Below are 16,164 nucleotides of genomic sequence, written 5' to 3'. Positions count from 1 at the left end.
TTAGGCTTAGGTGAGTGGTTTGGGTAGTGGCCCAGCTAGCACCCCTTCATCATTTTGGATAAGAGTAGCGGCATGTGTTGCCAAGATGGTGGATTCAGGCTCATTGTTGTAATACTTTGTAAGGTCCTCGAGAATAATCAATAAAGTGGCCGTATGCATCTCCCAGATGCAGAGGCCGGGGGTCATCCTCCTTTTCTAAAAAATAAAAAAATAAAAATTTGCACGAATCTTGTGTTATTTATTTATTTGTGAAATGAAGACAAGTTTTCTGTCTCGTCTATTAATTAAGGATAGTGCGACAATGTTTTGAAGTGAAGAAAGAACCAAATATTATGAACGGGGACTACTCCCCCGGACCCCGGTAAGATATCACTCAAAATTTTAGCTCCCGTGATTTCCCAAAGATCAGCATCACTCTTGATGTTTGCAACGATGATTGGAGGTGGCATTGATTTCTTCCGAAAAATCTGGGCATTTCGCTCGTTCCGAATGGACCAGTTGATAAGCATCATGACGAACGGCGCACGTCAAGAGTCTCAAGACACGCTTAATTACACCTCAAAAAAAAAAGACACGCTTAATTAACCAACGATACTAGAGCAAGATTCCGTACATTACAGTGCCGAGAGAAGCAGTAAAAACCAACCACCAACATTTTCGATCCTCATTACCCCGATGAAAAATACTGTACTGTATATGCATGCGTGGCGCATGGTCTCCTCTCCTCGATCTTCAAGCGGTCGAGCCGCTCCTCTTGAACGAGCCCAGCTTTTCTAGCGACTCCTTCACTACAGCCTCGTCGCGCAGCACGATCTTGTGGTAGAACGCCGCTAAGGCCGCGCCGGTGAAGGGCCCGACCCAGAAGATCCACTGCAGCAGATCAATGGAGCACTTCAATCTCATTCCAACAAAATCAATGGCTACAGGAATTGTATACAGTACGATTTAAATACAATGGATCTCACGTACGTGTTGCTTCCAGGTTTTGTGCTGGTTGTACAGGACGGCGGCGCCCAGGCTCCTGGCCGGGTTGATGCCGGTGCCGGTGATCGGGATGGTCGCCAGGTGCACCACGAACACCGACAAACCGATCGGTAGCGCCGCCACCAGCTGCAATTAACGACAAATCATATATGCAGGTTCGACAGATGCCGCCGGCCGTGATCACGGCGAGCTAGCTGAGAGGAGAAGGAGAGCGATGGACGTACGGGGACGAAGGCGTCGCGGGCGGTGCGCTTGGGGTCGGTGGCGGAGAAGACGGTGTAGGCGAGGACGAAGGTGCCGAAGATCTCCGCGCCGAGGGCCGCCCCGAGAGAGTACCCCCCGGCCACCGCGTTGGCGCCGCCGCCGAAGTCGTCGTAGGGGTGCTTCATGATCCCCTTCACGATGCCCACGCCGACGACGGCGCCGAGGCACTGCGCCGCCACGTACAGCACCGAGCGCACCAGCGTCACCTTCCCGGCGATGAACAGCGCGAACGTCACTGCCGGGTTTATGTGCCCACCTGCATCACGGGAGGCGATGATAATTAATCGCCGCAACAACTTGCGCATACCTGTATGTATGTTGTTGCGGAGATGTGTATGCGTGCGTGCGTGCCTGAGACGCCGCTGGTGGAGTAGACGAGGACGGAGACGGTGGCGCCGAAGGACCAGGCGACGCCGAGGTAGCCGACGCCGGTGCACCGCTCGTCGGCGCCGGAGGACTGGTTCCGGTACCCGATGACGGTGGCGATGCTCACGTAGAGGAGGATGAGGGAGGCCGTGAACTCGCCGATGAGGGCGCGGTAGAGAGACCAGGTGGTCAGCTCGCTCGTGTCCAGCGCCCGGACCGTCGGAGGGTCCCAGTACGGCACCCTCTGGACTATGATATCTGTCACCTCTTCGTTGGCGGTGACCACCTCCTCCACCTCCTTGGCCGGTAGGATCGGCGACGGCATGGTCGAGTTGAGCTCCAAGGCAAGGCAGAGGATTTTATCTAGCTTGGTTCTAGGATTGTCCACGCCATGAGAGGAAGCTTAAATAGGGGTCGTGGTGAAGTGTTTGCACAGCTGCGTGAGGGAGACTGTGCTTAGATACTTGGAGGAGGTTCTCTCCTTGGAATCCACTACGTGTCCGTGAGCTTCTACTGCACAGGTGACCAGATTGTTATTCCAGTTACCAATTATGTCGACCGGATCTCCACCCAATGTCCAATGGTACATCGCTCGATTTATTTCTCTTTGTTTATTTTTTACAATCACTAAACACCTTGTCGTCCGGTCCCCAATTTGAGACCTCACATTTTGCACTTTTTTTAAAAAGAAAAAGGCAGAGCAAGCCCGGCCTCTGCATCTAGCGATTCACACAGACATTACTCCCCCTAAGCGGATGAAGAGAGCCTCATGGGCGTCCATTACCGCGGGGCGGCTCCGAGTCGTCCGATCTGCCAGGACAGCTCGGACCCGGGCGACCCGGCCGAGCGGTCCATGACGGGTGGACTACGAGGGCACGTTCGGGGCTACCGTCATTAGGAGATGGCCATCACGCCCGCGAATAGGGTCTACTGCATTGTCCCACGCGCGACGGTCCAGCTGGCCCCGCCTGTCGATGTGTACACCCCGCGTCGGGTTGGTCCGGTCGCGTACCGTCCGTTTTTGGCTGGCGTGCCGCGGGGGCTACTCAGAGTTTCAAGATGTTTGATCTACTCGGACCCAAACGGTCCATGATAGGTGGACCGCGGGCGCGCGCCCGGGGCCACCCTCATTGGGTGGTGGCCGTCGCCCCGACGAGCGAGGTCTGTCGCACGGCGGCCCAGCAGGGCCCGCTTGTGAAGGAAATATGCCCTAGAGACAATAATAAAGTTGTTATTTTATATTTTCTTATCCATGATAAAAGTTTATTATTAATGCTAGAATTGAATTGATCGAAAACTTAAATACATGTATGAATACATAAACAAATACCGTGTCCCTAATATGCCTCTACTAGACTAGCTCGTTGATCAAAGATGGTTAAAGTTTTTTAACCATAGACATGTGTTGTCATTTGATAACAAGATCACATCATTAGGAGAATAATACAAGACCCATCCGTTAGCTTAGCATAATGATCGTTCAGTTTATTGCTATTGCTTTCTTCATGTCAAATACATATTCCTTCGACTATGAGATTATGCAACTCCCTGATACCGGAGGAATGCCTTATGTGCTATCAAACGTCATAATGTAAATGGCTGATTATAAAGATGCTCTACAGGTTTCTCCAAAGGTGTTTGTTGAGTTGGCATAGATCGAGATTAGGATTTGTCACTCCGAGTATCAGAGAGGTATCTCTGGGCCCTCTCGATAATACACACCATAAGCTTGCAATCAAACAACTAAGGAGTTAGTCTGAGGTGATGCATTACGGAACGAGTAAAGAGACTTGCCGGTAACGAGATTGAACTAGGTATGAAGATACCAATGATCGAATCTCGGGCAAGTAACATACCGATGGACAAAGGGAATTACGTATGTTGTCATAAAGGTTCGATCGATAAAGATCTTCGTAGAATATCTAGGAGCCAATATGGGCATTCAGGTTCCGCTATTGGTTATTGACCGGAGAGGTGTCTCGGTCATGTCTACATAGTTCTCGAACCCGTTGGGTCCGCACACTTAACATTCATTGACGATATAGTTTCATATGAGTTACGTATGTTGGTGATCACGGACATGACGAGGAGCTCCGGAATGGTCCGGAGGTAAAGATTGATATATGGGATAATAGTGTTTGGTCTTCGAAAAGGTTCCGGAATTCACCGGAAGGGGTTCCGGATGTTTCCCGAAATGTTTGGGTACTAGGACACTTTATTTGGGCCAAAGGGGAAAGCCCACGAGGTTTTTGGAAAGTGCAAAAAGGAGTTTTGCGGAGACCAGAGGCCAGACGCCAGGGACCCTGATGTTTGGGCCGAGACACCGGGAAACCTAGCGTCTGGCCCTGGAGTCCAAGAAGGACTCTTGCCTTTCAGGCAAAACCAACTTTGAGGAGGCTTTTACTCCAAGTTTCGACCCAGGGCTCAATATATAAATAGAGGGGCATGGCTAGCACCCAAGACACATCAAGATTCACCAAGCAGTGTGCCGGAAACCCTGTCCCTCTAGTTTATCCTCCGTCTAGTTTCTGAAGTGCTTGGCGAAGCCCTGTAGAGATTGTTCTTCATTGTAAGGGCATATTTATCCCCAAGATATTTTGGTGATTGATGACAATGCTTTTGCGGACTAATCGTGTGCGTTGAGTTCTTTCAGAGATTCATCCTTTGGCACGAGACGATTACTTCCCCTCGATGTTTTATTCAAGACGGTGTAGCTCCTTCATTTCTCTGCTGGTGGTCTAGTTTCGTAGGAGTCACCGTACTATCAAGAGGGGATCCTCTTTGGTAAGGCTAGGGTGGAATCAACACGTACACATCCTTATCACACTCGATGCTTCTTTCCGCTTCATTGGAGCTATCTTTCATATTCTGTGCCTGCCTGTCCTGTCCCAGCGGTAGTACCGCAATCCTCAGCGGTAGTACCGTCGAAGCTCGTCAAGCGGTAGTACCGCTCCCCGAGCGGTAGTGCCGCTTGCGAACTTCGGCCATAGTACCGCAGTGGTTCCGGGCTACTACCGCCTCGATTCTCGACCGCTGTTTTTCGTGTCGGGTTTTACGGTACTAGTAGCGGCAGTAGGGGCGGTAGTACCGCTCCAAGCGGTAGTACCGCCAATACTTCCGCGCTAGTACCGCTCTGGGGCCAAGACCCTGCATCCTCGTCAGCGTGGCAGTACTGCTGGGAGGGAGCGGTAGTACCGCTTATCAGCGGTAGTATCGCCCTGCCCAAGCGGTAGTACCGCTCTATACGTGGCTGTTTGGGGGGGGGGTAACGGTTGGATTGTTTCCCCCACTATATAAAGGTGTCTTCTTCCCCAAAGTTGACCTACCTCTTCCCCCAAAAGCTCCATTGTTGCTCCAAGCTCCATTTTCGCCCGATCTCTCTTCCTAGCCAATCAAACTTGTTGATTTGCTCGGGATTGGTTGAGAAGGCCCCGATCTACACTTGCACCAAGAGAAATTTGATTCCCCCCACTAATCCCTAGCGGATCTTGTTACTCTTGGGTGTTTGAGCACCCTAGACGGTTGAGGTCACCTCGAAGCCATACTCCATTGTGGTGAAGCTTCATGGTGTTGTTGGGAGCCTCCAAGTGTTGTGGAGATAGCCCCAATCTTGTTTGTAAAGGTTCGGTCACCGCCTTCAAGGGCACCAATAGTGGAATCACGACATCTCGCATTGTGTGAGGGCGTGAGGAGATTACGGTGGCCCTAGTGGCTTCTTGGGGAGCATTGTGCCTCCACACCGCTCTAACGGAGACGTACTTCCCCTTAAAAGGAAGGAACTTCGGTAACACATCTCGTCTTCACCGGCTCCACTCTTGGTTATTTCGTGCCTTTACTTTTGCAAGCTTACTTGTGTTGTATCTATTGCTTGCTTGTGTGCTAGTTGTCTTTGCATCATATAGGTTGTCCATGTAGTTGCATATCTAGACAATCTATTTTGTTGCAAGGTTTAAATTGTTAAAGAAAAGCTTAAAAATTGTTAGTTGCCTATTCACCCCCCTCTAGTCAACCATATCGATCCTTTCAATCACCAACCGTCACCACGCCGTCGTGCTGCCGGAAGTCATCTACTACTTCGCCTCTCTTGCTAGATCGAGAAGGCGAGGACGTCATCGAGATGGACGTGTGCTGAACGCGGAGGTACCGTACGTTCGGTACTTGATCGAGACGGATGGTGAAGGTGTACGACTTCATCAACCGCGTTAATAAATGCTTCCGCTTAGCGATCTTCAAGGGTATGAAGATGCTCTCCCCCTCTCGTTGCTATGCATCTCCATGGATAGATCATTGCGTGTGCGTAGAAATATTTTTGTTTTCCATGCAACGTTCCCCAATGGTGGCATCATGAGCCAGGTCTATGCGTAGATGATATACACGAGTAGAACACAAAGAGTTGTGGGCGGTGATAGTCATACTACTTACTGCTACTTCTTGAGCTTGCGTTGGTTTTTTCCTTGAAGAGGAAAGGGTGATGCAGCAAAGTAAAGATGAGTATTCCCCTCAGTTAGAGAACCAAGGTATCAATCCAGTAGGAGACAACACACAAATCACCAAGACCTGCACAAACAATCAAACAACTTGCACCCAATGCGATAAAGGGGTTGTCAATCCCTTCACAGTTACTTGCAAAAAGTGAGATCTGATAGAGATAGAATAAACTAAATAGAAGATAAAGTAAATATTTTTGCTATTTTTGGTTTATAGATCAGAAAGTAAAAGATTGCAAAATAGTAGATCAGAAACTTATATGATGGAAAATAGACCCGAGGGCCATAGGTTTCACTAGTGGCTTCTCTCAAGATAGCAAATAATACGATGGGTGAACAAATTACTATCGAGCAGTTGATAGAAAAGCGTAAAGTTATGACGATATCTAAGGCAATGATTATGAAATATAGGCATCACGTCCGTGTCAAGTAGGCTGACTCCTACCTGCATCTACTACTATTACTCCACACATCGACCGACTCTTGCCTACATCTAGAGTATTAAGTTCATGAAGAACAGAGTAACGCATTAAGTAAGATGACATGATGTAGAGGAATAAACTCAAGCAATATGATGTAAACCCCATCTTTTTATCCTCGATGGCAACAATACAATACATGCCTTATTGCCCCTACTGTCATTGGAAAAGGACACCACAAGATTGAACCCAAAGCTAATCACTTCTTCCATTGCAAGAAAACCCAATCTAGTTGGCCAAACCAAACTGATAGTTCGAGGAGAATTACAAAGATATCAAATCATGCATATAAGAATTCAAAGAAGATTCAAATAATATTCATAGATAAGTTGATCATAAATACACAATTCATCGGATCTGGACAAACACACTGTAAAAGAAGATTACATCGGATAGATCTCCAAGAACATTGAGGAGAAAATGGTATTGAGAATCAAAGAGAGAGAAGAAGCCATCTAGCTACTAGCTATGGACCCGTAGGTCTAAGGTAAACTACTCACGCTTCATCGGAAGGGCAATAGAGTTGATGTAGAAGCCCTCCGTGATCGAATGCCCCTCCGGCAGGGTGCCGGAAAAGGCCCTTAGATGGGATCTCACGGGTAGATAAGGTTGCGGTGGTGGAAAAGTGTTTTTGTGGATGCTTCTGATGGTTCGGGGATATATGTGAATATATAGGGCCAAGAGTTAGGTTAGAAGAGTCCCGAGGAGGCGGCAAGGCAGGGGGCGCGCCCTACCCCCCTAGGCGTGCCATCCACCCTTACCGCTATCTTTCGGCTCTTATGACTTCATCTCCAAGTCTTTGGGGTGTATTCTGGGTCAAGAAAAATCATCGAGAAGGTTTTATTCCATTTGGACTTTGTTTGGTATTCTTTTTCTGCGAAGCTCAAAAACAAGGAAAAACAGAAACTGGCATTGGGCTCTAGGTTAATAGGTTAGTCCAAAAAATAATATAAAATAGCATATTAGTGCATATAAAACATCCAAAACAGATACTATAATAGCATGGAACAATCAAAAATTATAGATACGTTGGAGATGTATCAAGCATCCCCAAGCTTAATTCCTGCTCGTCCTCGAGTAGGTAAATGATAAAAACAGAATTTTTGATGTGGAATGCTACCTAACATATTTATCCATGTAATTTTTCTTTATTATGGCATGAATGTTCAGATCCATAAGATTCAAAACAAAATTTTAATATTGACATAAAAACGATAATACTTCAAGCATACTAACAAGGCAATTATGTATTCTCAAAATAACATGGCCAAAGAAAGTTATACCTACAAAATCATATAGTCTGGCTATGCTCCATCTTCATCACACAAAATATTTAAATCATGCACAACCCCGATGACAAGCCAAGCAATTGTTTCATACCTTTAGTGTTCTCAAACCTTTTCAACTTTCACACAATGCATGAGCGTGAGGTATGTACATAGCACTATAGGTGGAATAAAAAAAGGTGGTGTGGAGAAGACAAAAAGAGGGAGATAGTCTCACATCAACTAGGCGTATCAATGGGCTATGGAGATGCCCATCAATAGATATCAATGTGAGTGAGTAGGGATTGCCATGCAACAGATGCACTAGAGCTATAAGTTTATGAAAGCTCAAAAAGAAAAACTAAGTGGGTGTGCATCCAACTTTCTTGCTCATGAAGACCTAGGGTGATTTGAGGAAGCCCATCGTTGGAATATACAAGCCAAGTTCTATAATGAAAAATTCCCACTAGTGTATGAAAATGACAAAGTAGGAGACTCTCTATCATGAAGATCATGGTGCTACTTTGAAGCATAAGTGTGGAAAAAGGATAGTAACATTGCCCCTTCTCTCTTTTTCTCTCATTTCTTTTGGCTTCTTTGGCATCCCCTTTTTTAATTTTCTCACATGGGACAATGCTCTAATAATGATGATCATCACACTTATATTTACTTACAACTCAAGAATTACAACTCGATACTTAGAACAAAAATATGACTCTATATGAATGCCTCCGGCTGTGTACCAGGATGTGCAATGACTCAAGAGTGGCATGTATGAAAGAATTATGAAAGGTGGCTTTGCCACAAATATGATGTCAACTACATGATCATGCAAAGAAATATGACAATGATGAAACGTGTCATAATAAACAGAACGGTGGAAAGTTGCATGGCAATACACCTTGGAATGGCTATGGAAATGCCATAATAGGTACGTATGGTGACTGTTTTGAGAAAGGTATATGGTGGGTGTATGGTACCGGCTAAAGTTGGGCGGTACTAGAGAGGCTAGCAATGGTGGAAGGGTGAGAGTGTGTATAATCCATGGACTCAACATTAGTCATAAAGAACTCACATACTTATTGCAAAAATCTATTAGTCATCAAAACAAAGTACTACGCGCATGCTCCTAGGGGGATAGATTAGTAGGAAAAGACCATCGCTCGTCCCCGACTACCACTCATAAGGAAGACAATCAATAAATACCTCATGCTCCAACTTCGTTACATAACGGTTCACCATACGTGCATTCTACGGGAATCACAAACCTCAACACAAGTATTTCTCCAATTCACAATTACTCACTAGCATGACTCTAATATCACCATCTTTATATCTCAAAACAATCATAAGGAATCAAACTTCTCATAGTATTTAATGCACTTTATATGAAAGTTTTTATTATATCTCTCTTGGATGCCTATCATATTAGGACTAATTTTATAACCAAAGCAAATTATCATGCTATTTAAAAAGACTCTCAAAATAATATAATTGAAGCATGAGAGTTCAACAATTTCTATAAAATAAAAACACCGCCGTGCTCTAAAAAGATATAAGTGAAGCACTAGAGCAATATTGCCTAGCTCAAAAGATATAAGTGAAGCACATAGAGTATTTTAATAAATCACGATTCATGCGTGTCCCTCTCAAAAAGGTGTGTACAACAAGGATGACCCTGGGGTGCCTTGGGCATCCCCGAGCTCAGGCTCTTTCCACTCCTTATTTCATAGTCCATCAAATCCATACCCAAAACTTGAAAACTTCACAGCACAAAACTCAACATAAAATCTCATAAGCTCTGTTAGTATAAGAAAATAAATCACCACTTTATGGTACTGTTGTGAACTAAGTCTCTATTTATATTGGTGTAATATCTAATGTATTACAACTTTTCCATGGTTCATACCCCGTGATACTACCCATAGATTCGTCAGAATAAGCAAACAACACATAGAAAACAGAATCTGTCAAAAACAGAATAGTCTGTAGCAATCTGGAAACTTCGAATACTTATGTAACTCCAAAAATTCTGGAAAATTGGGAGAACCTGGGCAATTTGTGTACAAATCTGTGCAAAAATAATCAGATCAAAAACACGCTTCAGTGAATTATGAAAATTATATTCCCAGGCGCAAAAGTTTCTGTTTTCAGCAAGATCAAAACAACTATCACCTTAAGCCATCCCAAAGGTCTTACTTGGCACAAACACTAATTAAAACACAAAACCACATCTAAACAAAGTTTATATGAATTATTCAAAGTAAAACAAGAGCAAAAATCAAAGAACAAAAATAAAATTGGGTTGCGTCCCAACAAGCGCTATTGTTTAACGCCCTTAGCTAGGCATAAAAACATGAATAGATTTAAGTATTGTCATCTTTGGTATGCAATTCATAGGTAGCTCTCATAATAGATTCATATGGCAACTTAATTTTCTTTCTAGGAAAGTGTTCCATGCCCTTCCTTAACGGAAATTGAAATCTAATATTTCCTTCTTTCATATCAATAATTACACCAATCATTCTAAGGAAAGGTCTACCAAGAATAATAGGACATGTAGGATTGCAATCTATATCAAGAACAATGAAATCTATGGGCACATAATTCCTATTTGCAACAATAAGAACATCATTAATTCTTCCCATAGGTTTCTTAATAGTGGAATCCGCAAGATGCAAATTTAAGGAACAATCATCAAATTCACAGAAACCTAACACATCACATAAAGTTTTTGGAATCGTGGAAACACTAACACCCAAATCACACAAAACATGGCACTCATAATTTTTAATCTTAATCTTAATAGTAGGTTCCCACTCATCATAAAGTTTTCTAGGGATAGAAACTTCCAATTCAAGCTTTTCTTCAAAAGATTTCATCATAGCATCAACGATATGTTTAGTAAAAGCTTTGTTTTGATTGTAAGCATGAGGAGAATTCAACATGGATTGCAACAAGGAAAAACAATCTATTAAATAACAATTATAATAATTAAATTCCTTGAAATCCAAAAGAGTGGGTTCATTGCTACTTAAAGTTTTGACCTCTCCAATCCCACTTTTATCAATTTTTGCATTAAGATCTAAAAAATCTGAATCATTGGGACGACTTTTAACTAAAGTTGACTCATCTCCAGTCCCATATTTATCAAGATTCATATTGGAAAACAAAGATTCAATAGGAGTCACATCAATCACTTTAATATCTTCATCATTATTTTCACGAAAACTGGAAGAACACGCTTTTACAAACCAATCTCGTTTAGCACGCATCTTAGCGGTTCTTTCTTTGCACTCATCAATGGAAATTCTCATAGCCTTTAGAGATTCATTGATATCATGCTTTGGTGGAATAGATGTAATGTTCAAAGAATTAACATCAAGAGAAATTCTATCCAAGTTCCTAGCCAAATCATCAATCTTAAGCACTTTTTCTTAAACCAAAGCATTGAAACTCTTTTGTGAAATCATAAATTCTTTAACACTATTCTAAAAATTAGAGGAAATCTTATTATAATTTCCATAATAATTGTTGTAGGAATTACCATAATTTTTAGAGGAATTACTAGGAAACGTCCTAGGATTAAAATTACCTCTATATGCGTTATTACCAAAATTGTTCCTACCAACATAATTCACATCCATAGATTCATTATTATTATCATTCAAAGTGGACAAAGGCATATAATTAGGATCAATAGAAGCACTCTTGGTAGCAAATAATTTCATAAGTTCATCCATCTTTCCACTCAAAACATTAATCTCTTCAATCGCATGCACTTTTTACTAGTGGAAGATCTTTCAGTGTGCCATTGAGAATAATTAACCATAATATTATATATGAGTTTAGTAGCTTCTCCTAAGGTAATTTCCATTAAAGTGCCTCCTGTGGCCGAATCTAAAAGATTTCTAAAAGCAAAATTCAATCCGGCATAAATTTTTTGTATAATCATCCAGAAATTCAAATCATGAGTAGGGCAATCTCGTATCATCAATTTCATACTCTCCCAATATTGTGCAACATGTTCATGATCAAGTTGCTTAAAATTCATAATATCGTTCCTAAGGGAGATGATCTTAGCGGGAGGAAAATACTTGGAAATAAAAGCATATTTACACTTATTCCATGACTCAATACTATTTCTAGGCAAAGATGAAAACCAAGTTTTAGCATGATCTTTAAGTGAAAGCGGAAATAGCTTCAATTTAACAATATCATTATCCACATCTTTCTTCTTTTGCATATCGGATAATTCAATGAAACTATTCAGATGGGATGCGACATCTTCACTAGGAAGGCCAGAAAATTGATCTTTCATACCAAGATTCAGCAAATCGGCATTAATTTCATAAGATTCCGCACTAGTTGCGGGAGCAATCAGAGTACTAATAAAATCATTGTTATTGGTGTTGGAAAATCACACAATTTGGTACTCTCTTGAGCCATCGTGACAAAGCAAGCAATCCAACACACGAGCACACAAAAAGCAAACGAAGAAGATGAACGGAAAAGGCGAAGAAAAAGATGAATCTTTTTGGAAATCATTTTAGAAGTGGGGGAGAGGAAAACGAGAGGCAAATGGCAAATAATATAATGCAAGAGATGAGAGTTTTATGATGGGTACTTGGTATGTCTTGACTTTGCGTAGATCACCCGGGCAACGATGCTAGATATTCTTCCTGCTACTTCTTGAGCTTGCGTTGGTTTTTCCCTTGAAGAGGAAAGGGTGATGCATCAAAGTAGAGATAAGTATTTCCCTCAGTTAGAGAACCAAGGTATCAATCTAGTAGGAGACAACGAACAAATAACCACGACATGTTCAAACAATCAAACAACTTGCACCCAACGCGATAAAGGGGTTGTCAATCCCTTCATGGTTACTTGCAAAAGAGAGATCTGGTACAGATAGAATAAACTAAACAAAAGGTAAAGTAAATATTTTTGGTATTTTTGGTTTATAGATCGGAAAGTAAAGATTGCAAAATAGTAGATCTGAAACTTATATGATGGAAAATAGACCCGGGGGCCATAGGTTTCACTAGTGGCTTCTCTCAAGATAGCAAATAATACGGTGGATGAACAAATTACTATCGAGCAACTGATAGAAAAGCGCAAAGTTATGATGATATCTAAGGCAATGATTATGAGATATAGGCATCACATCCGTGTCAAGTAGACCGACTCCTGTGTGCATCTACTACTATTACTCCACACATCGACCGACTCCTGCCTGCATCTAGAGTATTAAGTTCATGAAGAACAGAGTAACACATTAAGTAAGATGACATGATGTAGAGGAATAAACTCAAGAAATATGATGTAAACCCCATCTTTTTATCCTTGATGGCAATAATACAATACGTGCCTTGCTTCCCCTACTGTCACTGGGAAAGGACACCGCAAGATTGAACCCAAAGCTAAGCATTTCTCCCATTGCAAGAAAACCCAATCTAGTTGGCCAGACCAAACTGATAGTTCGAGGAGAATTACAAAGATATCAAATCATGCATATAAGAATTCAGAGAAGATTCAAATAATATTCATAGATAAGCTGATCATAAATACACAATTCATCGGATCTCGACAAACACACCGCAAAAGAAGATTACATCGGATAGATCTCCAAGAACATCGAGGAGAACATGGTATTGAGAATCAAAGAGAGAGAAGAAACCATCTAGCTACTAGCTATGGACCTGTAGGTCTGAGGTAAAGTACTCGCGCTTCACCGGAAGGGCAATAGAGTTGATGTAGAAGCCCTCCATGACCGAATCCCCCTCTAGCAGGGTGCCGGAAAAGGCCCCTAGATGGGATCTCACGGGTACAGAAGGTTGTGGCGGTAAAAAATGTTTTCGTGGATGCTATGTTGGTTTGGTGATATATGTGAATATATAGGGCCAAGGGTTAGGTCAGAAGAGTCCCGAGGAGGCGGCAAGGTAGGGGGAACGCCCTACCCCCTGGGCGCACCCTCCACCCTTGCCGCCGCCTCGCAGCTCTTCTGACTTCATCTCTAAGTCTCCGGGGTGTCTTATGGTCCAAGAAAAATCATCACAAAGGTTTTATTCCTTTGGAATCAGTTTGGTTTTCCTTTTCTGCGAAGCTCAAAAACAAGGGAAAAACAGAAACTGGCACTGGGATCTAGGTTAATAGGTTAGTCCCAAAAATAATATAAAATAGCATATTAATGCATATAAAACATCCAAAACAGATAATATAATAGCATGGAGCAATAAAAAATTATAGATACATTGGAGACGTATCACTTACCACCAACGTCTTATTTTGATTCAGTGGTATTGTGGGATGAAGCGGCCCAGACCAATCTTACATGTCCACGCAAATGGGACCGGTTCCATCGACTGACATGCAACTAGTTTTGCATAAAGGTGGTTGGTAGGTGTTTGTTTCTCCTACTTTAGTTGAATCGAATTTGAATACAACCAGTCCTTGAAGAAGGTTAAAACAACAAACTTGACAAATCACCATTGTGGTTTTTACCGTACGTAAGAACGGTTCTTGCTAGAAACCTGTAGTAGCCATGTAAAATTTGCAAAAACAAAGTAGAGGACGTCTAACTTGTTTTTGCAGGGTATGTTGTGATGTGATATGGTCAAGACATGATGTGATATACGTTATTGTATGAGATGATCATGTTTTGTAAGATATCTTGCAACCGGCAGGAGCCTTATGGTTGTCTCTTTATTGTATGAAATACAAACGCCATGTAATTGCTTTATTTTATCACTATGCGTTAGCGATAGTTGTAGAAGCAATAGTAAGTGAGATGACCACAACACAATGATGGAGATCAAGGTGTCGAGCCGGTGACGATGGAGATCATGATGATGCTTTGGAGATGGAGATCAAAAGCATGAGATGATGATGGCCATATCGTGTCACATATTTTGATTGCATGTGATGTTTATCTTTTATGCATCTTATTTTTCTTAGAACAATGGTAGCATTATAAGATGATCCCTTCACTTAATTTCAAGATAAAAGTGTTCTCCCTGAGTATGCACCGTTGCTACAGTTCGTCCTTTCAAGACACCACGTGATGATTGGGTGTGATAGACGCTATGTTCACATACAACTCGAGTAAGACATTTTTGTACATGCAGAATACTTGGGTTAAACTTGATGAGCCTAGCATGTACATATATGGCCTCAGAACATTGGAGACCGAAAGGTCGAACGTGAATCATATAGTAGATATGATCAACATAGAGATGTTCACCACTGATGACTACCCCATCTCACGTGATGATCGGACATGGGTTAGTTGATTTGGATCACATATCACTTAGATAACTTGAGGGATGTCTATTTAAGTGGGAGTTCTTAAGTAATTTGATTAACTGAACTTAATTTATCATGAACTTAGTCTTATAGTTTTGCATGTCTATGTTGTAGATCAATGGCCCGAGCTATCGTTCCCTTGAATTTAAATGTGTTCCTAGAGAAAGCTAAGTTGAAAGATGATGGTAGAAACTATACGGAGTGGGTCCGTAACTTGAGGATTATCCTCATTGTTGCACAGAAGAATTATGTCCTTGATGCACCGCTAGGTGAAAGGCCTGCTATAGGAGCAAAAACTGATGTTTTGAACATCTGGTAAGCTTGATCTGATTACTACTTGATAGTTCAGTGTGCCATGCTTTACGGCTTAGAACTGGGACTTCAAAGGCGTTTCAAACGTCATGGAGCATATGAGATGTTCCAAGAGTTGAAGTTAATATTTCAAGCAAATGCCCGGGTTGAGAGATATGAAGTCTCCAACAAGTTCTATAGCTGCAAGATGGAGGAGAACAGTTCTATCAGTGAACACATACTCAAAATGTCTGGGTATTATAATCACTTGACTCACCTGGGGGTTGATCTTCCAGTTGATTGTGTCATTGACAGAGTTCTTCAATCACTGCCACCAAGCTACAAAGGCTTCGTGATGAACTATAATATGCAAGGGATGAACAAAACAATTCCCGAGCTCTTCGCAATGCTTAAGGCCGCGGAGGTAGAAATCAAGAAGGGGCATCAAGTGTTGATGGTTAACAAGACCACTAGTTTCAAGAAAAAGGGCAAGGGAAATAAAGGGAACTTCAAGAAGAATGGCAAGCAAGTTGCCACTCCCGGGAAGAAGCCCAAAGTTGGACCCAAGCCTGAAACAGGGTGCTTCTACTCCAAAGGGACTGGTCACTAGAAGCGGAACTGCCCCAAATTCTTGGCGGATAAGAAGGATGGAAAAGTGAACAAAGGTATATTTGATATACATGTTATTGATGTGTACCTTACTAATGCTCATAGTAGCACCTGGGT

At 42.5% G+C, this 16,164-nt stretch overlaps 1 protein-coding gene across 1 annotated transcript; it reads right to left on the bottom strand.

The window, feature by feature from the left end:
- Positions 1 to 433: 433 nt before the first annotated feature.
- LOC119335878 (probable aquaporin PIP2-7) lies at positions 434 to 2,100 on the bottom strand. The gene is made up of 4 exons (XM_037607933.1): positions 1,600 to 2,100; positions 1,209 to 1,504; positions 970 to 1,110; positions 434 to 870 (listed from the first exon to the last, which is right to left on the bottom strand). The coding sequence occupies exons 1-4, from the start codon at positions 1,937 to 1,939 to the stop codon at positions 733 to 735; spliced, it is 915 nt and encodes a 304-aa protein (XP_037463830.1). The 5' UTR covers positions 1,940 to 2,100; the 3' UTR covers positions 434 to 732.
- Positions 2,101 to 16,164: the final 14,064 nt, after the last annotated feature.

This window comes from Triticum dicoccoides, chromosome 7B (assembly GCF_002162155.2).
Source record: "Triticum dicoccoides isolate Atlit2015 ecotype Zavitan chromosome 7B, WEW_v2.0, whole genome shotgun sequence".
NCBI lineage: Eukaryota > Viridiplantae > Streptophyta > Magnoliopsida > Poales > Poaceae > Triticum > Triticum dicoccoides.
Note: the sequence above shows the minus strand (reverse complement) of the source record. Positions and strands in the feature narration are given on the sequence as shown.

Coding starts and splice junctions, on each gene's coding strand:
- LOC119335878 (XM_037607933.1), bottom strand. CDS start 1,939: ATGCCGTCGCCGATCCTACCGGCCAAGGAGGTGGAGGAGGTGGTCACC. Junction 1,505..1,599: donor CTCCACCAGCGGCGTCTCAG/GCACGCACGCAC, acceptor CCCGTGATGCAG/GTGGGCACATAAACCCGGCA. Junction 1,111..1,208: donor CCCGCGACGCCTTCGTCCCC/GTACGTCCATCG, acceptor CGTTAATTGCAG/CTGGTGGCGGCGCTACCGAT.